The following is a 23,076-nucleotide window of genomic DNA, read 5'->3' as shown; positions in this document are numbered from 1 at the left end:
ATCCTTCAACTTGTGGCTTATAACTTGCGAATTCATGAGATACCTGATACAGCCTGTGTACCTAATGAAGAAAGGAGACTGCTTCAACATACGGACCAATTTCATCAGTACACATTGGGGACTGACCGAACAATTATTGGTTTCAGTGTGCTAGATAGACGTCCACAAGTCAGAATCCCAGCAATGTGCATCCAAAGACGACGATAAGCTCTCCGTTTCAGGTCATTCACATATATATGGCTTGTGTTGCTAACCATAGCGTTCAGCGTCCCATCGACGATTGAGTATGTTCCTTGATGACGATTCTCCAAGTTTTCGAACAGACAAACTTCATCCTCTTTGTCTGAGTCCTGCAGAGTTCCCCAATCGTACGGCCAGTTGATGGACTGACTAAGCATCTGGGCTAAAATTTCTTTGTGCAGAGATTTGTGAGTCAGTGCCTGACGGAAAAAAGTGAACAAGTGGAAGTTAATGGGAGAAGTGTAATCGCAAGGCAACAGATACCGCACATTACCCACAATTCCTGTCTAACCGAGGGGACGTGGATAAGTCAGAAAAGGACGTAACCCTCATAGCCGAACGCCCGACAAGTAAGATGATGAATGTACTGATCTGTAACGGCGAAGTTTTAAGATTGCGGTTACATGGTAAACCTAATCCAGACTATCACCTACCTGTACCCGCATAATATCTCTGTACGGGTGACATGAGCTGTCCAAAAGGCTCTAACCTGTCCTCTACGGAACTATACAAGGGAAACGTTTTCAACCATGTGCTTAAAAACAGAATCGATTCCTAAAACTATGGAGGGTTCAAGCGCGATATAACGTGCTGGGATATGTTGTTTCCATCCGGTGCTTTGGATTCCGTTGGCATTCATTTCCAAGCGACAATCGCTGAATACTCTCATTCGAGGCTGAATTAGCTTTAAACGAAAGACTCAACTGAATTCCAGCTGAGTTCTTGTTAATGATATTTTCTTGACTGAATGTGCTGCATAAAGTCGCCTCAGCCGTTGTGGTGTTCGGGATATCGCAGCATATTTATATCACAGGTAGTCGACTCTAATGTCATTCATCAGGTGAATATACCAAGCTCGGTTGGTCTTACATTCAACTAGGAGCCTCTGTTTCCCACTTTGTCAGTTTCCCACTGAAAAACATCTGAAGCTGCATTTTGGTTCACCTGCTAGCCTGGGTCTCCTTCATATTTTATCTTGTTCACTTACGAATATCGTGATCTGGTAGCTGCTACGTACTTCAAACTAGGCTGTTCTTAGGGCGCATTGGTTGTTTTAGTTTGGAAATATCAGGAAGGTCAGATTCCTGAAATCAACTTCTGAACGCCCGGAACCTACTGCTCCACCAAAAGCTCAACTGGAAAGCCGGCAAGCATCCAGGCCAGTCAATCATTCGATCAATTCAGTAAAACCTGATGAGTGTTCTCTGCGCCACAGAAGCACGACCGAATGTGATCAGCTTTCAGGCTTTTCACTGAGGCACGATCGATGTTGATGCGTGATCACTAACGCCTATCAGACAGCCTGGATCAATGTCAGAAAGTCTCCTTCAAATAGCGTGGGGCCGTTGTAACTTTTGCACTTGCACTCGCTCTCGCTCACGCTCTCTCACTCACTCGCTTGTTCGGAATATAGCTGTTGTGTTCCCTTCTGTGAGTTTTTTCTCTCCGACACTAGGCACTAGAGCGGGTCAACAGCAGATACCACAGATTGACGAACCAGCAGATATAACAGGAAAACAGGTTGGATTTACGTGAGTGAATTGGCCTTTTCCTGTCGATAACCTGCAAAATCTCTGTTTGGTAATGTATGGTGTCGTTCATGAAGGGTTATGTCCTATTTTTCACGCCTTAACAGAATTATGTGTGAATCATGCTGTGAGCAGAAACCTGAGTTACTGGTTATGACTGAAGGCTTGACCGAAATGCCTCTCCTGAAAGATCCATCTTTAAATGGGAAAAAGTAAAACTGCTTATTTGCAGATACTTGACGAATGTCCAGTTGGCTGTTGTAACCAGGTGAAATTTGAGCCACGAAAAAAGGCTACTGTGAAAATATCATGACTAAAAGAATAGTTAAAATAATACGGGAATAATTATTTTTTCGTTCAGCTACTCAAAAACTGAAAGCACTAACTTACCAACTGATACAGATAGCTGCCAGTCAGATATTGTTCCATGATTGGTTGCTCCGGCAAGTGTACGAGTCGAAGAAGCTAAACACAGTTTTGATAAAATAAAGAGAGAGAGGGAAGGGGCCTTTGGTCTGCGACTTTTCACTATTATCATAGGATGGAAAGTAAAGGCAAACTAAAGTGTATCAGCTTGCGGTTGGAAACACAAGGAACCGAATTCAAGCGTTAAATTAATGTCGAAGCGATCGAACCAGGTGGCAAAACACCAAAGTATTTGAAGGGTCAATAGCAACCGGTTTGTTGGTTGTATTAGGCACTGAGTGGGACGTTTTCGAATTTCAGGGTCAATGAACACCAAAGCGTTAGGGAGTCGTAGAGATGTCTAAATTTTCCAATCGGATGCAGGGTTATGTTTTCCACCACAGAGTTTTTACTGGACTGATGTCTTGGCGACCCTTGTAAAGAAAAACAGGTTGGATTTACGTGAGTGAATTGGCCTTTTCCTGTCGATAACCTGCAAAATCCCTGTTTGGTAATGTGTGGCGTCGTTCATGAAGGGTTATGTCCTATTTTTCACGCCTTAACAGAATTATGTGTGAATCATGCTGTGAGCAGAAACCTGAGTTACTGGTTATGACTGAAGGCTTGACCGAAATGCCTCTCCTGAAAGATCCATCTTTAAATGGGAAAAAGTAAAACTGCTTATTTGCAGATACTTGACGAATGTCCAGTTGGCTGTTGTAACCAGGTGAAATTTGAGCCACGAAAAAAGGCTACTGTGAAAATATCATGACTAAAAGAATAGTTAAAATAATACGGGAATAATTATTTTTTCGTTCAGCTACTCAAAAACTGAAAGCACTAACTTACCAACTGATACAGATAGCTGCCAGTCAGATATTGTTCCATGATTGGTTGCTCCGGCAAGTGTACGAGTCGAAGAAGCTAAACACAGTTTTGATAAAATAGAGAGAGGGAAGGGGCCTTTGGTCTGCGACTTTTCACTATTATCATAGGATGGAAAGTAAAGGCAAACTAAAGTGTATCAGCTTGCGGTTGGAAACACAAGGAACCAAATTCAAGCGTTAAATTAATGTCGAAGCGATCGAACCAGGTGGCAAAACACCAAAGTATTTGAAGGGTCAATAGCAACCGGTTTGTTGGTTGTATTAGGCACTGAGTGGGACGTTTTCGAATTTCAGGGTCAATGAACACCAAAGCGTTAGGGAGTCGTAGAGATGTCTAAATTTTCCAATCGGATGCAGGGTTATGTTTTCCACCACAGAGTTTTTACTGGACTGATGTCTTGGCGACCCTTGTAAAGACAAAGTCATGGTCAAGGGCATGGCTAATTTAATTCAAGCGGATGACAATAAGTGAAACCGAGAGGTTGTGGCCCAACTTAATCTAAGTCCACTTAAGACTTTTCAGCCTTTTCATAATTTGGTAGTGTAAACGATTCTATTTGATTTTTTTAATGTGAGCGTAATAGCCCGCATTTTCGTTATGAACTTTTAGGCCGACCCCTTTTTTATTGTGTTTCTATGTCCTATGTTATGAAGGTATCACTGACGAAATACTGTTGAACCTCCGACTACATATGCTTCGGGTTTATTTGATAAACACTTCTGGCTTTCAATGTAAAAATCTCCCTTGGAAGTTCCAATACTGGTTAGAACCGTACACCGCATTCATAGTTGTCAGTGGAGTTTCGTGTTGCCTCGAAAGACTATGGATTTTCCTTTGACGAGCAACCCATTGGGAAGAAATGTCATCTGGCTCCGAAGCAAAATACGTACACGTTTCTGTGGACCACATCTCTTAAAAAACAATATTCACACCCCCAAGATGTCATTGTTTCTGAGTGGCTAGGTTGCACTAGTTGAATAGTGGTTGTGAAGTTGCATCACACGTCAGGATAGTAGGGTTTAAATTTCGGGTGCCTGCTGGTGATGAAGAACCTTGATGAAGAAATCTATTAAGCCCCAAATCCGGTGATTCTCCCAGCAGCTTAAAGGCTTCATCACAAGACGATGAGGTTCATTAAATTCTCTAATATGTCTAGGGACATGAATGGTTCTTTTAACATTTATTTACGAGGGTATTTAGTCGTTCCCTCATCTGACCAGACCTTCGCATAACAGATTTACTCATCATAAAGGAGCGGAGCGCTGAATTTATTTTATTGAGGATGAGTTTGTGGATAAATGAATAGGGGTTTACAATGGAGATATATGTTTGCTTCAGTTGAGATCAACAGTCTCCGAAGCAAAACGAACCCTTTTAGAAGGATACACAACTAAATTATGACAAAAGTTTTTCTGAGAGTTTAGTGGTGGATACAAAATTATTTTGTGTGGTTGCTGTGGGACAACGTCAGTGCATTTCGAAGGTTCTGTTTGCCGCAATTTCTTTCGCACGCGTCTCCTTTCACGACGATGCTGAAGTACAAATAACAGAATGAGGTTGGGTCTTAGAATTACCTCGCCGCGTCACCAGTAACATATGATGTCCACAGATGAGGTTAGACCTTTTTAACTGGTACTCCCAGGAATAACCTAATGTGTTCTTTATAAAACTAAAGGATCTACAAATACAGAACCCCATTAATAATTCACTCTGTTTAGCCTTACTGGCTGTATAGCTTACCAGTCTTACGAATCAGTGTACTTCTAAAGTTCATTTTTTTCAAAACGTAACAGCCAGTAACGCTTCGTGACGTGCAGGGATAGACTATGTGCCGGCAGAGTAGGTTACACGCTAACATAAGGGAAGTTTATCTGATGCGAAAAGTCGCTGCTTACTCCGCCTATGTGCTTTTGATCTCCAGTTGTTTTGCTTATCCGTCACTCACTTTGTCGCACAGGCCGACCCGTCCGACACTTGTGTATTGGTGTATCAGTGTGTGAATGTGCGCAGCTGATCTACTTATCCATGCGCGTTCATTTCCCATTTGCTAGGCCTGCCTTGACTTGTTTTTTCATGAGGTCCGTGTGATCTCACGGCCAATGAGAATCACGAGACTATCATCGGAAGGGGGAATTGCAACCCACACTACTGAGCCATCATTCCACTCGCCGTTGCTTGGTGTGCGGACGTTGACACTGCACTGTGCCGGTCAGTGACACCTGTGGATTAGATGACTCTACGAACGTGATCAGTTGAGATTCACTGTACACAGTTACTCGCCCTTGTGTAAATAGTACCGTAGAATTACGAACCTAATTTTAACTTTTGATATTCGGAATTGTCGAACCTACGTGTCACTCAAAGTTTCGTATCGGGAGCCTTGACAACAATGGTCAAAGCATGTTTGCCCATTTACGCGGCGAAAAGTTATCTTCGATACCTCAATGTTCACGCGAGCCCACAGCAAACCGTGAATCGTCCACTAGTTATTTTGGCGTAGTAAATTTGTCAGGTAGACCACCAAATGTCAAAGACGATTGTCCTTTAGGGAACAGTTCGAATTTTATGGTATGTAAGGATGGAATAAATAATCCCGTGTTGAACCTGTGTTTCAGATATTCCTTTAATAGAAGCGGAGAAGGCAGTTAATTACGGCCTTCAATTTTCAGCAGATAGAAGCACTAAATGTTTCACAAGGGGAGTGAAAAGTGTTACATACTTCAAAGCAGTTGGACAATACAGAGATTGCAAAGTTGGCTGAGAGTAAGGCCCGTGTCCTCGTGAACGTGAGTGATTATCTATAGAGTCTCAAGCAATACCTGGGTGAAGAAATTTAACGACAGATCGATAGTGGGAATATCATGTTTATAGTGGATGGGATTAAAGACGAACTTACTTGTTAAACCACTTATGTCAAGGTAAGCTGTGTCGGTTGTATGCTAAAATTAACATCCAACGGCGACTTTGCGGCCAGCTAAATATCCACGAAGCTGATATCCCTATGAGGACGATGGTGGAAAGAATAGGTTATCCACCGGACGAACTGACCAGATTCTTGGCAAGTGTTCGAAAGCCCTCCCACCGGGAAAACCAATACTTATTATAAGAATTCATGCACGACTCTGCCAACAAATTCGCACCAGGTGACATTCTTGTGAGTTTTGACGTCAACTCTCTACGAATGTGCGGGAAGAAAAACAGTGGTAATGGCTATCGCCAAACACCACACCTTCAAAGCGAACAAGAATGACCACAGACAAAAGAATGGAAGGCCAAAGAAAGGTTGGTTCTCACGACATTCAAGTCCTAGCAGTGGGATCTCCAACATATCTCAGGTTTGGCACACCCTTGAGGGGAAATCAAGCAGAAAACATTACCCAGAGTCGCATATCCACGAGGAATACTCTGACTGTATATAGGTGCCACCTTTGTTGTGACTAAAAGGGAGGAAGTGAGTAAATTTCACAGTCGTGTGAATGGCTTCCGGGATCTCCAATTCAAATTTAGTGTGAGAGAAAGTCAAATTCTGACACACTATCCTTTTTGGAATGCATGGCTCATTGGGTCGGTGCGAAACTGCAAACAACAAAATATCAGAACCCAGATGATACTGGGGAGATTTTAGATTGGTGATCTGCGGATATCAGATCAGTATTCGCTAGAATTGCTTCGTAAAACTCAGCCGAATGAGGGTCATATATGCAGGATACGAGGGTCAGACAGGAAACCGATTCGAAGTAAAATAAAGGACCTCTTGACAGTAGACTAAAAAGGTATTGGTAGATGTGTTGAAAGCCAACAGCAAATGGATTTGAATTATTGTTAATTCATAAAGATCTGGGACTCCATTTATCTGAAAGATCCTAAACACGGCTAAACGCAGCGTTCCAGAAGAAAAACCCTCAGCGCCCCGCACTGTTGCAATTGAAGGGGTCCCACTCCAGTGGCTGACTACGTAATCAAACTCAGCTAATGCACCAAGATCTCCATAGGGCAGGCGACCAGGGAACGTTACAACAGAATCGATGAGAACAGAAAAGTAAGCACGCCGCAGGGTCACACAGATGAATATTCACTGTTACTGAACTTCTCCCTTCAACCCATCAGCCGTAATGAGTAGGCACCCACACTAACTGACAATAACCCCTAATTGAGATTCATCATTGCTGTAGTGCTCTGGTCGGAAGAGAAATTGCTCATTGGTTTTCAGCCTGTTTTAAAACTCGGCCAATCTGATAACCTGGCCTGAAGATTTTCGTCTTCAGAGCAAAACGCAGACTAGCAATATACCCTTCGATTGCGCGCCGAACCCTTCTGAAAAGATGGCCAGTTGGTTCCAAATCTCCCATGTTTTGACTTATTGTTTCCCCTACAAAATGGAAACCTTCCGCAAGAGAATGTCTGATACATGCAAATAGTGTGCAGTTAAGTTGCCATTGGTTACAGAACATATTAACCCATTAAAATTATGATCCGTTTAGCAGTAACAGAGCAAACGCCAAACACTGGGTTTAAATTTAGCGAACAGACATAAGGGCAAACCTCGGAATTCACGTGTTTCACATGGTAAACATTAATTGGTGAATCAGCTAGATTAGTTCGAAGCAAAGCATTCCAAATGTTGCCACACTGCACCTTCGACCCACCCGGTAAGGTTAACCCACGTGGCAAGATAAACTTTCGCACATTATGATATCGGTTTACAGGTGTTTGCAGAGTAACTCATTCTAAGTACCAGCGCACTTGGTTGTGGTGCTTACTCAGTCATTTTCAGGCCTTTGTGCTAAACTAAAGACAGTGCGAACCGACATGCTGAGACCGAGCTATTTTGAGCTTTTTCAGACAGTTTATAAAGGAGAGGTCCAGTGAGAGGAATAGACGAGAAGTCTGTGTTTGTTAAGAACATTCGAAAGTTGAGCGAGGTGACAAATTGGTGGAAGAAATGCTTTTGACTCAGGACTATTTGACCGGGATCGTGAAGTGACCGTGTCATTCACGATCGGTAACTTATATCGTGGGTGCAGGTAGTGGGATTTCAGATATCCGATTTACATGACGGTTGAAGAACAGGCTAGCTACCCATGGATGCAGTCGCAGGGAAAAGGGCTACACAAAATTTGGAAGAGCCATTCTTGTCGCTCTTGTGGCCGTCCTATCATTGCACTTGACTTGTGGTTAAACCAGCTGGTTACCGCTGTTCTGAGTGAATGATTGACGTTTCTTCCACTCCGGTGACTTTTCTGACGGAAGTGTTAGCTTTATAAAATGGATTCCACAAGTTTCTAGTATATCCGTAGAAGTCACTACATGATATACAATTCCTCTACTACGGAAACACCCGGCAACTCAGGCAAGTTTGCGTATTCTCATTTTATGACGTAATGAAACAGAGTTTCTCTACCAGGTTAACCATATTTTACCTGTGTTTGGATTAAACTGGGTAGTGGTCGGATCCTGCATAAGAAGATAAACTGGAAAACGATAAACCCCATTCACAAGATATAACGGCACCAAAGTTAATCGAGAATATCTGGCGCAAAAAGCATTTGCCGGATTACGACGCCAAAAATTATGTATGCTGGAAAATCCGCCTGGAGCCCGCCTCTAAAATGTGTCCATAATGATTACTAACGCTTGTTTCTTAAAAAACAGAACAGCTTCCTATCAGCAGCAGTGATCTTGAACATCTCCGTAAAGCGAACTCTGCTGAGATGCGGTCAATGAACATGTCCTCGCAAGTGCATTTCGGACATTTATCTGAACGTGGAATCCCAGCAAAGACAACTTAAATTGGCCCTGTAGATGAAACTATCAATGTAGCTTCGTATAGAAGGGTCAGACTGAAACCGAGTAAGCCACTTCGACTTTGACCACGTGATGTCCAGGAGGTATGATCCAGAGGTTATTTGACCAACCAAAATTTGGTTACACGTTTTGTCGATAGACGAGAGCAGTTACTCATAAGTCACGTGCAATGTCTTTCATTCAGGCGACCAATATCCCTCGTGTGCCCCCAACGGCTGTTAGAATGCACGGTGGTCAGCGGCTAAACAACAACGATTGCTAATTAACTTACCAGTTTGGACGCAGCAACACAGGCAGCTCTTTGAGGTTCTGTTGCATGCGCTAGCAGAAGCGGCCTTTGTAGAGGAGCCAGTGTGTAGCCGATATTTGTCTGAAAACAGATGATTATATCAGCTAGTGGGCATAATTATTGGCTTGTATATAGATTTATAAGGGAACAAAAATACTATGCACTCTTTTGGTGTTAAGTCGATAACAGTTTAAAAAAATCCATCCAAGTTGTGGACACTTCAGAAGATGCTTTGTCCTAAAAAATCATAGAAATGGTTTTCTTGAGATAATGGTGCTCATAAGCTTTCTGGAAACGCAATTTTGGCCTACCATCGGTATTTCTGCTTTGGGTTGGGAGAAGAAACCAGCCTAAAAAACTACAATGGGCCAGTGATTTTTGTGCCACTTCTTATCAGTCTGATTCTCAATTTCGGTTTTGTTACAATTCGGCTTTTGATCTCAATAAACAACCTGAAATTTTCATGGTAAAATTGGATAGATTTTTGAAAAAGCCGATAACTCTGCCAGTTTCTCACATCGTTATTCAATAAATTATCTTGAATTCAGAGTCTTCAACAGTCTTTTAACTGCTGTCCATAACCGATGCGCTCTTGATGATGATGTCATCAAGCCACAACGTGATGTATGCAAGTTGTGCAGGACCAAATTGAGTCTCGCTACCGACAATGAAATTTTTCACCGAGAATATCGTGTTATTTAGGTATTTATGAAAGGCTCAAACAGGAAAGCTGGGTAGAAAGAGAACATGTGTCGAAAATTTGAACCCACTTTCAACATGAAGCATTATGATGTTTGAAACACGTTGTCATGCTAGCACACTTGATTTCTTACGCCACATTTGGATCCGTGCTTGTGACAAAATATCGGTCACAAAACACACGACTGATTTTATAAATTAGGTGGGTCTTTATGAAGAACATGTCTCAGTTTTGGACCACATCTTTTATGGCCAGTGCCGCAAATTTGTTACATTCTGTGACTTCACCGTCTATTTTACTCCACTGATAACAAGAATGTTGCAACCTACCCATGGAATTTATCTGGACAAGACCGCAGAAATGAAGTCGAGTCAATGCTTTCTTCACCATTATTATTATTGCTGACAGCAACAACAAAGGATGGCACTATTTTTCCAATGCCGTACAATCATGTTAATTCGTTTGAAGAAAGCCTTATAGTGAAAAGAGGAAAAATGACTACGGAAGAAAAGGTATGCCTAGCCTACCACGAAGATAGTTGATGCCTATACCTTTAACATTCAGTCACAAGATTAAATTGAACCACGCAGCATGAAAGCCAATGAAAACGACCAGCCTTCACATCATTCAGCGTCTCAAATCAAACACAGGGAGGTCGTGTAGCCCCTATCCTGGAAGGCGAATAGCACTAACATTACAAATTGTAGGTTTATGCGACTCCGAATCAGGCATGAAGATGCAACACTCGTTTCACTAAGACGCATCACGACCCGATCGCTTTGTGAGGCTTCGTAGTGGTGTAAGAGCAAGTGGTTTGCGGTCTGGATACACAGAAAACTGCAAACAAATGTGTAGTAATAGCATATATCACACAACGTTCGTAACTCGCTCTTATCAAGTTTATCCACAAACGAGTGAGAGATTCTTACCTCCAAACGGAGACCGTTGCATTAACTCATCTCCATCCTATAGACAAGGCATACAGCAGCTAATAAGCTAACGGATTTGGACCAAATGTTTTCCACAACAATGTTTTCTTTTCTTTCGTGTTACTTATACCGGTGGAACTTTTCGCTCACCTTCGACTTTCCTCCTCTTAGTATAAATGACAATGGCTGCGCATCCCAAACAGGCCTTCCATAAGACTGCCATCCGTCCACCTGCTGACCTTGAAGCAGTCGCCTCACGCTTGCTCTGGGTTTTGATACTCGGTGACGATGAAGCCAGCGCGATTGATCTAAGCCAAAAAATTACGGATGTCAAACACTATTGGAGCGAAAATTTGGAATGAGAGCTATCAGGCCTCATACTTGCAAATGTCCGCAAAGAAATATGTTTTACACGGCAAAATGTTTTAATCAAGACTCACCATCGCCTCTTTCTTCGAGAATATATACCAAGTCACCTGGGAGATCCAGTCGAGCAATTTCAAGGTCATTCAATGGCTTGGGTGGTTCGCTTGTTTCCAAATCCTCCTGAATTACGCAAATATCAATGAATTTTTAAAGACTTCTTAAGGTGAAAAACGCGGTTTAATTCAACGTTCTCCATCCAAACTGCGGATAATTCTGAAATAATTGGCTCTTATTTTGACTTGATGCATTGGAAAACTATTCCGAAAAATACGTGAAAAATGCATTGGCAGTAAGAATAGAATATGAACAGGAAGTCATTCACGTACACCTCAGAACATAGAAAATTCGGAATATTTTTGACGGACAATATGAGTTCAACTCCATGATTATTAATTATCAGTAGCATATTCTTGATATTTTTATTGTGGATTTATTCGTCATCTTGGGTCAATACACCAATACAGACCTTAAATGTTCTAATAACTTAATTCGGAGACCTGAAGCAGAGTGGCTTTGGACTACTTTATAAGAAGGGTTGCCCACAGTATGATTACCCCCGTTCGGCAAATTGGCCGCACTATGCGAACAAGGACAAGTGTCTGTTTAATTTGGTTAGTCTTCGAAAAGGGCGTTTATATCCTAAGATTCCTAAGATGATCTAAAACGATGTTTCTTCGTGTGAACGTCCTAGAATTTCATGCGGGTGGCAGTAGGGATTCCGTGGTCGCTAGGGGACCGTGACACTCACTGGGGTATTCAAGGATATCGAAGCATAATCCAGTGTGTTTGCCACCCTGCTGCAGTCTTTTGGGATTCTAGATGCTTGGAAGTTACAGAAATGATCAATTTTAGGTCACGGCATATGCCTTCTCAAATTCCAATGGGAAAATATATGCCACGAACCCGCAAACAACTGTTGTTTTCCGTCTAAGCACGCACGGGAGTAAGATTCGTGGTGACTTCTCTAATAGTCCAAAGGGAGATTATGTGGATAGGGCAAGCGAATGTGAGGCAAAGAACCTGTTATTTCGTCACAATGAAAGTTGCGGAAGCCATATCAGATTGAAGTCTGTGACACCGTGGTTTGTGTAACTAATTCACATATATTGGATCATGCAATACGTACTCGTAAAAAGTGACAAGTTAAACAAGGGAAGATGTCATGCGCCTAATAGTGGTGTACTGGAATATTGAAAGCTGCAGTGCGTCCATTGGTGTTTGATCAAATGCCCGTTGATCTGTTCGCCAAACTTCACAGTTAGCTTGCAAATGTTTCGTCAAAAATCAAGATGACATCATCAGTGTGCGGTTAGTAGTGATGAGGTCACTTTACATTCCAAACATTCCATCCAAAAACACACAGGTCTCTTAAAGATTTGCATCAGCAACTACGCAATGGGAATGAGTGACACAACTTTTGGTATAAGGCAGTATATAAGCTCAAAATGTTCTTCACACTACCGAAGTGTGAACTACTATCCAAAATCGGAAGACTGCAGTGTGTCACATCCACGTACTATGGAAATTTTCGATATTACCTCTCAGCAATACATTCATTTATCGCAAATTTTATGGAGAGATCAGCAGTGCGAAAATACGGTTTGTATTGAAAGGACATGGGGTAATATTTCCGCGGCAAATATATGAATACACTCTACCGGTACGATTGGTTTGTGTGCGATGCTTCGATGATCATTTTACATTACAACATAGGGTATTTGGGGTTGAACAAGAAGGAAGAATTGGAGCTGAAATTTACAAGTTTGTTTTCTGAACAAAACCTACTTCCATGGCATACAGAAGCACCTGTGCAATAGCTGGGAAATGCTTTATGGTTACACGGCATCAGAACATTGCCCCCACTTTAAAGGTTGAAGTTTGTGGCGATTTAGCTACTCACTGGGTAACCTTTAAACATCAACCTCATCATATGAATCCGAAATTCAAAGCATTCTGTGAATGCACTGAGGGCGAGGTGAAAGAAGTTGGCCCTATTTATCAAAAATGAAAAAAAATCTGTGAGTAAAATCCGAAATCTCCACCGACTGCAGACATACATTTTCTTTCAATAAGCACTTGAATCACTGTGTAGGACTTTCGGTCTTCCAGAATAGCTACGCTTCCGTTAAAAATGAGGCGTTTGAGGGTGACACTTTTTTTATCAAAACGGTCGTTAGGTGACCACTTTAAGTAGCAGCTACGAAGAAATCCATGAGACGTGCAAAACATGCACAGAAACTGAAGCCGTCATACTTGGTTTCACTCAGGTGGCGATGTACATAAATGGGTACCCGGCTTTCAGAGCACTATCAGCGTTTGTTTTGGCGATCCATTCGGTTTCTTATGATTACCGGGAGGGCTTAAGTCAACGGAATTTTACCTAATTAGGTAGACTGCACGCCTTTGCACTCACAAAAACATGGTTTGTCGTTCCCGATATTCATTGTCAAACCTAATTGGGAAGGAGAGCGGCGTTGAGGAGCGCTCTGCAAGATTTACCCGTGTCAGCTTCATGGTACATGTTGCCAGGTTGCCCAAACCTAGACAACAGTAGTCAAACTGAAGAGGTTTGGTTGTATTACGTGCAAGTTTTCACTTTTCACATGCGACTTATAACTGACCGGTTATTGCGAAACGTTCTCTGTAGAAAAAATATACCAGTTCTTTTTTCGTGCAACACCAAAAAAGGATTTACCATTAAAGGGCGGATATATAATGCCATCGCAGCCATAGTATCAGATTGATTAACGACTATCATGGAACCATATCTGTTGACTGCATTGGGTTTAGAATCGACCTGCTAATAAAAGAGTATCATCTCACACCAGTTTTTTTAAATAACTTTTATTCGTATGCTAATCGGTTGAGGCCAAAAGATAACCTTCGCCAAACTCCTTTGAGAGATGGCTCTAGAGAAAGAGGGATTGAAGATGTGGATCGAAACAGATGTGAAAGAGAAGAAATAGCAATTTTGTACATGTTAGACGTTGGTCTCGATCACACAGCAAAGGGGTTCCACTGAATGGTCAGAAATAAACCGAAAATTAATGCCTAGTGGCAATGATTATAATTCGGATTGTACAGCATCTTTGTCTAAAATACCTGAAATGTACAAAGACTGGGATATGGTCCACATTTAAATAAAAATTGCTGGAGTGATGACGCTTGGAAATTTCTTTTACAGAAGACCTGTCTGAATATGAGGCCTTTTATTCAGGTGCTGCGGCAGAAATTGTGAAGGTGATTTTTCAACTTCGTGTTCGTACATCACATTTTTGGATTGCTCGCCATTTAACTTTGTCCTAGAGCAATATTCCGTAAAGTATCAGAAAATTTAAATGAGCAAATAAATACCACCTAATTTGAATTTCCAAAATTTTGTAAGATTTTCAACATGACTACTTTCTAATGCCTTTGAAATAGCACAAGCTTAACTCAACCGTTGCATATCTCGCACGTTTACGAACGTCTCCATCGACTTTCGGCTACCGTTCCCTAAATACAAGTTTTCTACCACAAAACCGGAACGTTTTTCCAGTGAAGAGTTCTCTCACTGTCATTATCGTCAAAATTATAACCTGGTCAAGTGAATTGACGAAAACACGCACATATTCAATGATCAAGAAATGAATATTTTCTGCTGAGAAAAACAAGTCTTTCAGAAGGGTGTTTGGAGCAGAAAAGTGCTCAGCGCACTACAGGAAGTTGGGTTCTCTTAGCATAAGTGACCTGTTTAATACATTCCACTCAGAAATGACTTACAACTCGATTGCTGACGTAATTGAACACCGCGGGGTTCTGGCGTCTGAGACGTAAAAGGAAAACGCAAAAAAGTCATGGATGTTAGGGAAATTTTTCAATTGCATTAGCTTGTTCTTTTTTGTTGAGCGAAATACCATTTCATCAAGAAGACCGTTTTCATACCTAAGAGAAGGGACAAACATGCGCAATGATTACAGCGTCTAATTCTACTGCCCCCATAATAAATTGATGATTTTAAGCCCAAACGTAATGTGATATCGAAAAGCATTCCTTAAATTTATCACCCTTCACCGAGGCTTTGTTCATATGACCCCCAACCACCAAGCCGAACAATGAACCTACTCAACCCACTTCACAAAAAGTTTACGAAAAATTTCCCGCCATCAATTAGGATAATTTGATCCCTTTTGTGTCTTGCATTCACGATTCACTTTCTTACCAGCAGCCTAACGTTTGATCGTACTGGATATGTTACGATTCAGCTCTTGTAATCTCATGATACAAGTTTAGAATCTAGCTTTGAGGCTGGTAATACGAACCAAACTTCATTCCAATCAATGTCGAATGTAGCGAAATACATTTTGCTTGGTTGCTTGACTAGAAACTGATGAAAGTAGAATACATTCCAGTCATCTGGCTATCAAACAATCACATTTCTGTCGACGAAACAAAGAATCGGTAAAGACCAACGCCCATGTGATTCTGTCGAGAAACGTATGATGAATCCCATACGAATGGAGTATATGAGAATCGTGATATGAAAGCGAAAGTATGTGAATCAGACAATTTATGTTAGACAACTGACTTATGTTTCACTTCCATCAGTGAATAAAAAGCATCCTCAGCATCTGGTACAACTACTTCAAGTAATGTGATGTCATCGGAAAGACTAGGGGATTTTAATCGCTCCTCATCGCACAGGATAAATAACATGACGGTAGGGCGAAAGTGAGTTTTCCACATCAGCCAACTAACCTAAACGTATCTTGGCCGACTCAAATCAACGACACAGTCGGTCATAAATCTTTCAACCGAAATACAAGAAGTGCTTATTCACAGCCCAATCGATAAATCTATTTAGGTTACGTGCTTAGACTCTCTGGTTACTCACCAGTGCTAGCATTTGCTACCAGTGCAACATGTGCATCGAAAGGTATACTGATGCTATATTAGCCCCCAGAGACAAGTTTCCATGTCATGTGGGCATCAATGAATAAGATAGGAACAGGAAAAACGCTTCAGATCATCAAGTGGCTACAGAGTGTTATTTTTCGTGTTCCTACAGATCCTATGAATGTGTGGTGGGCCATCACTTTGAATGAGGGTACCTGTTATGTAAACAACATGTTATTAATTGAGTTGGCTGACATGCGCTTCCAGGTTCGTTCGTCAAGCCGTACTACGCTGATGAGCGATAGGAAGAACTACCAACTATGCATCCAACTGAATGTTCCACATCCGGTGCACACCGAACCGAATAACTCAGGCAAACGAACAGGAGGGACATCTAAAGGATAAATGGTGGTCTATAGTTGCCAAATCAGGCAAGCAAAACTGACCATCTTATTCCAGCAGTGTATGTAAGGGATCACCAAAGGGTCTGTGCCACTTTCAAAACGCACCGGAGTTACGTACGGTTGGCTAGCTAGTTTGGTCTGTCAGATAGCAGGAGCACGCATGACTTCGAATGAAACGCTTGTGTTGTTGAAAATTCCTCGTCATCCACAACCGGTTTTGCCTTACTTGAGGCACATCAGGTAGACGCAGCTCTAGAGTTTCCGTCAATTTTATGTTCTACTTGAAACCAAATTGCACAAAATCAGCGAAATGCACACAGTTGCAAGCAAATTTGGTTACGCAAGAGACCCACCTTGAACCCGGCTGAATCTCTCCTTTGCGCCTATCTGATGAGACCCAGGAAGGGCGAAACCTGTCGTGGGCTAAGAATTTTCAGCAAACTTATGAGTGGCTCATTACGTATGTACATGCCTCGTGATATCTTGAATATCGTAGCAACTGAAACATGAGGCGGCCTAATGCAGTGCATTCAGTTGCCTGGAAAGACCACAAACGAAAGATTCAGCTGGGTTCCAGGTGATTCGCTCGCAAAACAATTTTTTTGCAAATGAGTGTATTTCGCTGGGACGCTGCTCTTTTTTTAATCTAATATTCTCCTCTAATCGTTCCACATGCATCGCCCACATTTACTTTTTATATCTATGACCATGCTCTTAAAACAGTAAACGATAGAAGTTTATGAGGCCCATTTATACCAGTAATCTCCGACTAAGTAATCGTAGACAACCATTTTTATTTTGCACGATTAAAAGCCAATTAGTGCAAAATCGTCGCTTATCAACGAAAACTCGATAAATAAATTTCTTTTTTCTAAGTTTTCAACTCGTTCACAAGATCCAAAAACAAATGCATGCGGCCTGGTCCGCTATTTCCATAAATTGAATCACATCAAGCCATTCGAAAGATACAAGCAATGTAGTTATTGTAACGAAATTTCAATCCAGTTCATTTGAGAGTGCCGAACAACTCAAGTAATGGCTGAGAGTTTATACTGTAGAGTTCCCTGTTTCGAGGGGGAAATGTGTTCAAAGACCCTGAAAATGTTTTTTAAGGGTTTGTGTCTAGTATGGGCGTTACTTTGTGTGGAGAAACATCCCATATCAATGAAAAATGCCCTCCATACGGATAGAGCAAAACGTTTGTTTGGATTTTTTTTATATTTGTAGGAAAATTCTTACCTGGCACGATAGCCCCGGTAGTAAGCCTGAATAACTTTGCAAGCATTTTCTCGTGCTCGTTCATACAACCCGTCTCCTCGACGACGCCACGCGTTTTGAATTATCCGAGCGGATCGGGCCTGAACTAGTGAAACCACGGCATCAAGGTTCGCAGCCAATTGGTTACGCATAAACAGTTTGGTTCTTCCTAGCTCGAAGTCGATTCCTTTCGTGGGAGCTCCGTTAATTCCAATACCCAAGTTCAGACGATTCATTAGGTAGCGAGTTGCTTCCATGGGATTACTCAATTTTCGTAAGTACTGATGCTCTGTTTTCGGAAGTAGAAAGCCATAACTGAAATGACGAAAAGTTCGAGACATTTGAATTAAACGTTAGCAATGAGTAAGCCAGTATTTGCTGCAACTGAGTGGTATATACCTTGGGGGACAGCTCACCGGTTCCAGAAATCTGTCGAGCAAGGTGCGGAAAACTTGACTAGAAATTGAAACCAGTAGGACTAAATCTGTAAGAGTGTGCGATATTTATGTGGAAACGGCACACTTCAGAAGCCGGAGGGTGCACTGTTTTGTGCCTTCTATCACTACAGCTAAACAGCAGAAATTTTTCAATAGGGTGTATAGTTAAGTACCAAGAGGAGTGCAAGGTCTGTGTGTGTGTTGAATGCAGACACGACACTGGGTCGATAAGACTTGTGGTCTCTCTGGTCGTCAAATGGCTGCTGCTCGTCCATAACAAGGCAATTATCCGCGTAGACTGCCAGTTTCTGTGTCAGATGCACCATCTCTTGCGGATCTGAGTCATTAGAATTCACTGCTCTCAGATCAGCTAAACAAATCGCAATTAATTATGCGATCATCACAGTGTGTTCGGGGATGAATTGCTTACTTTGGTTGGAAAGCATTGATTGGCCTTTATCCGGTTAGTTCACGAGTTGGATGATATCAGGATCACCACATAGAAATCACTCATTAACAACATATGAGGAACACTGAGGTCTCCCAAAGATGAAAGAATGAGGTAATCCATTTTGTCAGGTTTGCGGGCTTAGGTATCACGTATTTCCCTTGGCTTAGTTTACATTGTCAGAATACTTTGGTAATCTTCGTGACCACGTGGAATAAACATCCTTAGTGAAGTTCATCGTTAAAATTTCATCCCGAGAGCATGTTTTGACTGCAGATGGTTCAGCGTATACCCAAGTGAGTATCTTAGTGAATATTCTGAAGTGTCGCCTTCCATCCACCGTGAACGACGATTTCACCCATGTACCAGGACATTTTATCGCTCACTGTAAATAGGACTGGAATTCTAAGAAAATCATGAGAAAACGGCAGAGTTGTTCCAAACGACCGCGAAATGTCCCTCTACGACAAAAAAACCACCTTCATCAAAACCCAGCGAATGGGAGCTTTATCTGGTTGTATCCTTTATCACGCACTATTTTCTCGTGGTTTGTCGATCTCTCTGACTGCGAAAAAGGTTTTCACATTCACATGATGATGAAGGGCTGTTATCTCTCATTTCGGTCCCATGATATAGCGGAATGTTGGTGCATATCTTTGCACTGTGATCTTGGTCAGAATCCATTCCGAAAGGCACTGTCAATGCTCAACACTCATTTGATATAACACTTTGAAAACCTGACACTAAAAATTCTGAAAATTTTTTTCACTCATTCGTGTAGATTCGTCGCTGCCCTTCTGCAGCTTATATAACTCTATGCCTCGGTATTAATATTCCTGTTACCAGCCTAAGATCGCACGCTGAAGAGCATTTATACGTGATGTCCTATTTCTGCCCGAGTCATTCTTAGTTTCAGACCTCCAGTATGTACCTCAGACTCTAAGTACTTAACAATCAATATAAATCCTTTTTGACTGTACCCAGCGTCGCCTTACCTGACCGATGCCAATATTTGAAGCCCGGTCATGGCTTTTATAGCCAAGGAACACCAGAACAGCTACAGGTAAACAATCCATGTTAGCCAAATCTCATCCATGTGTGTCTGAAAATGTTGTCATAGAAGTGTGCCTCTGATGCGCCTGGTGTTCGGTCACACAAATCAGTAGACTTTCTCAAATGCGAATATACTCGCGACAAAACCATCTTCTAGTTCTACGCCTAATATTAAAGCGTGCTTCTCGAAACATAAACCCAAATGAGATGAACTGTACAAACATGCACTCCATTAACAAAATCATCGAAATTCCAGCTTGCGATGTAATTTAGCGTAGGCCTTTCGTGGTCGTTCAATCGTAACACCTTCTGAGTCATGGCGCCCATGCCTCACGAGTCCAGGAGAGTTTTACACACGATTGACCTTCCCAGAAAAAACACATGACTTTGCGTAGCCACAATCTTTTTCATTCTGTACAGGGCAGGACGCATGCCACACCCAAAAGTGCATTTTTACTCTTGTCCGACTGAGGAACGTTACTCCCATAAACGCCCCAAGTCTGAGGTGGTTAATTGTTCGCTACGCGTCTACCGATTTTGGTTTGTTTAACTCCGTTCACCTGGATCTCACTATGTTATTGTGGCAAAACACAGTGTTGAAAGGGTTGTGGATATGTGAACTATGTATATTTCTGGAGAATATGCCATGTAAATACCTAAATTACGAACTGCGTTTTGCTTAAGAACCATTTGAACGGAAAATTTCCGACACTGACTTCACAAGGATTCTGTACTCAAAGTCAATGTTCCGTTCGTCTCAGATACCTTACTTTACTTGCAAATTGACTCTGTTCAGAATACAAATCGAACTTACTTTGTCTCACTTACGAGATAAGCTTTTGCAATACTCTGGAGGCAGTGAGAAACCAATATATTAAAGGCTTATACTGTGTGATATGTCAAGGAAAACTCCTTGGGGATTAAACGCACAGAAATTCTCTTCACATTTAGAGTGAGATAACGATGAGCTTTCAGTAACTCACTTCTGTATAAATGCGTTGTAATTTGGGCGAACTGGGAACCCAGACTTTCGAATGCGGGTGGCCTCCAGCACCCCTGTATACCGTAGCTGGTCGAAGACGATAGCGTCTTCGAGCGTCATCGGTTTTTTCTCCATGTTGGGTTTGATGCAGCGGACGAATTGTGGCTGACACCTAGGGCGTAGGAAACAACTTTGTTTATCTGACTGAAAATTGAAATGGAGGTTCGATGAACTAGCTCTTGAGGAGAGAACATGAACGGCTAGCATAGTTACATCCAGGATATGTCCCGCTGCTTGGTAATTCACACATTGTGTAGCCAATCTTACACAAATTTTATTTAATTGGGTTCATCTCCGAGGACTGTCTTATGTACTGCAGTAAGTTTGCGCTTTAGGCGTTTTAGATTACGTATATGTATGGGAGTATGCGTTTCTAGACAGGTAATTTGTGCACTCTCCATACGAGAGTGCTTCCAGGCAGCAAAATCAAATGCTTTCAAAGTTTTGTGATCTAACAAACCTACATTATTCCAGAAATTATCACTTGATGCTAGGTGATTACCATAATCTAAGGCGGCGGTTTTCGTGAGTGCATATAACAGCACCGCTGGTCAGGGGACCGGCCACGCCGGTTAGGAAGTACAGTCATTAATTGGATCTAAAATGGGATTGATTTGGACGCACAATTATTGATTAAAGGCTAATTATCGCTTTCTTTCACTCGCTGCAGACCGAGCAAAATTCTCTAGGGGACCGGCCTATATAAACACTCTCAACGAGAGACGATTTCAAAAGGGTCCCCAACTGCAAGCGGCAACGAGGCTTGTGTTTTTAGTTTAACAATAAAGCCTACTGATCGAGCATATCTGACGCTGAATTTCTTCAACCCTTTTGTTCACTTAAGGCCCTTGGATTTATTGCACAGTCATGTAGTCAAAAATTGCCACTTGCAGCCACGTGTGTGTTGTGTCATCAAACGTACGTAGATCTACGGCAATAGAAACTATGCAAACTTTGGGTTTACTATTTGATACTAGTTGTAATAGCTCTGTACGTTTTCACCATACTGACAGAAGAACTCAGTTATCGAAGCGTACAAGTTTATTAAACCATTGCGGTTGTTGTCTGTAAATTTTTCCAGTAGATTCCTTGTTGGAATTTCTCAGTGGAAAATGACGTACAACTTAGTAAATCAATAACAATAATATCATTCAGCTGCAACACCCCTTTCGACGCCTAACTGCGATGCCACTCGACGTGAGCACGCAGGTTGAGATACTGCTGGGTCGCCAAATCCTTGACAGGAATAAGCGAGATTCCGGGGTTGAGTTCACCCTAAGGGCCTACACTTCAGCCTTAACCACTGAGCTATCTCAAGCTTCCACGTGGTAGTTTAAGTAGTATCCCAAATGGCTGCCTACACTGGAAGGCCACAACAAAGTGGGGCATACTTGGGTTCGCCCCCGTTTTGAAGTGACGTAGCTTTTACACCTTAATATGCGAACGTTTTTTCTTAATCTGATTCATATTATCTCTTGTAAGACACCTATAGGCACTACTGTCTAAATAACAAACCCCTCTATCCAAGGTTAGCCTATTCAGTGTAGAGAGAATGTAGTTCCAGATAAAACTCTATCCTAATCCAAAGGGTTCTGTTGTGTTTGTAAGACTCTGGTTTTATTCCACTACTCATCTATGAAAAACTTGGGCTTGGCTTGGAAGGTGTGAAGTGTACACTCAAGTCTCAGTGAACGTACGGTTCAAAAATTTGTATGTTTGTCACTGAATACGGATGGCTCTGACTCATGACTTGTCCGTTATACTGTTTTGCTTTCCACTCTTACTCGGATGAAAACTGCAGAGAACCGGCTGTATATTTATGTTGTTATCAAAAACGTTAATGCAGATTACGATTATCACACATGTTAGAATCCCACTTACTCTTTCATTTTTTCCATCAAGTTTTGTAAAGATGTGTTGAAGGTAGCCAATACCATGGGTGTTTTCAGACGAGGTCCAGGCACTGACAGGTTGCTCCGACGCGAGTAGACATTCTGAAACATGCTGGCCACCACTGGCTCCGTGCTTTCAATGAGAAGATTCAACACTTCGCTTCTCATCTGCTCTCGGTTCTTATCCACGAAACCCGTGATCTAAACAAAAGAACAACAGCATCTCTTCGAACGGAAGAAAATAGATGACAGTCTGATTTCACTTGGATCGCATCCCAATGAGATCATTCACCGAATATCTTTGATTGTTACATTGGTCGGCAAAGAACTGAGATCTTCTTGTTATCGTGGCTGTCGTTCTGAAGCCCAGGTCGGACCACTAAGTGCTAAGGAGCAAGAACAACAGATCTCTTCGAACGGAAGAAAATAGATGACAGTCTGATTTCACTTGGATCGC

The 23,076-nt window shown here is 41.9% G+C and overlaps 1 protein-coding gene across 1 annotated transcript in view; it reads right to left on the bottom strand.

The window, feature by feature from the left end:
- The window catches only part of T265_09283 (hypothetical protein), a gene marked incomplete at both ends in the record, with an annotated part of 108,599 nt that overhangs the window by 51,001 nt on the left and 34,522 nt on the right, over nucleotides 1-23,076 (bottom strand). The window contains 9 exons of the mRNA XM_009175311.1: nucleotides 127-527; nucleotides 2,160-2,234; nucleotides 3,024-3,098; nucleotides 9,139-9,260; nucleotides 11,226-11,331; nucleotides 14,974-15,016; nucleotides 17,730-18,062; nucleotides 20,669-20,839; nucleotides 22,609-22,820. Of these exons, the coding sequence (XP_009173575.1) occupies nucleotides 127-527; nucleotides 2,160-2,234; nucleotides 3,024-3,098; nucleotides 9,139-9,260; nucleotides 11,226-11,331; nucleotides 14,974-15,016; nucleotides 17,730-18,062; nucleotides 20,669-20,839; nucleotides 22,609-22,820 (1,538 nt within the window). The remainder of the gene's footprint in view (nucleotides 1-126; nucleotides 528-2,159; nucleotides 2,235-3,023; nucleotides 3,099-9,138; nucleotides 9,261-11,225; nucleotides 11,332-14,973; nucleotides 15,017-17,729; nucleotides 18,063-20,668; nucleotides 20,840-22,608; nucleotides 22,821-23,076) is intronic.

Source organism: Opisthorchis viverrini (assembly GCF_000715545.1).
Source record: "Opisthorchis viverrini unplaced genomic scaffold opera_v5_267, whole genome shotgun sequence".
NCBI classification, from domain to species: Eukaryota; Metazoa; Platyhelminthes; class Trematoda; order Opisthorchiida; family Opisthorchiidae; genus Opisthorchis; species Opisthorchis viverrini.
This window is presented reverse-complemented; position numbering and strand designations above follow the sequence as displayed.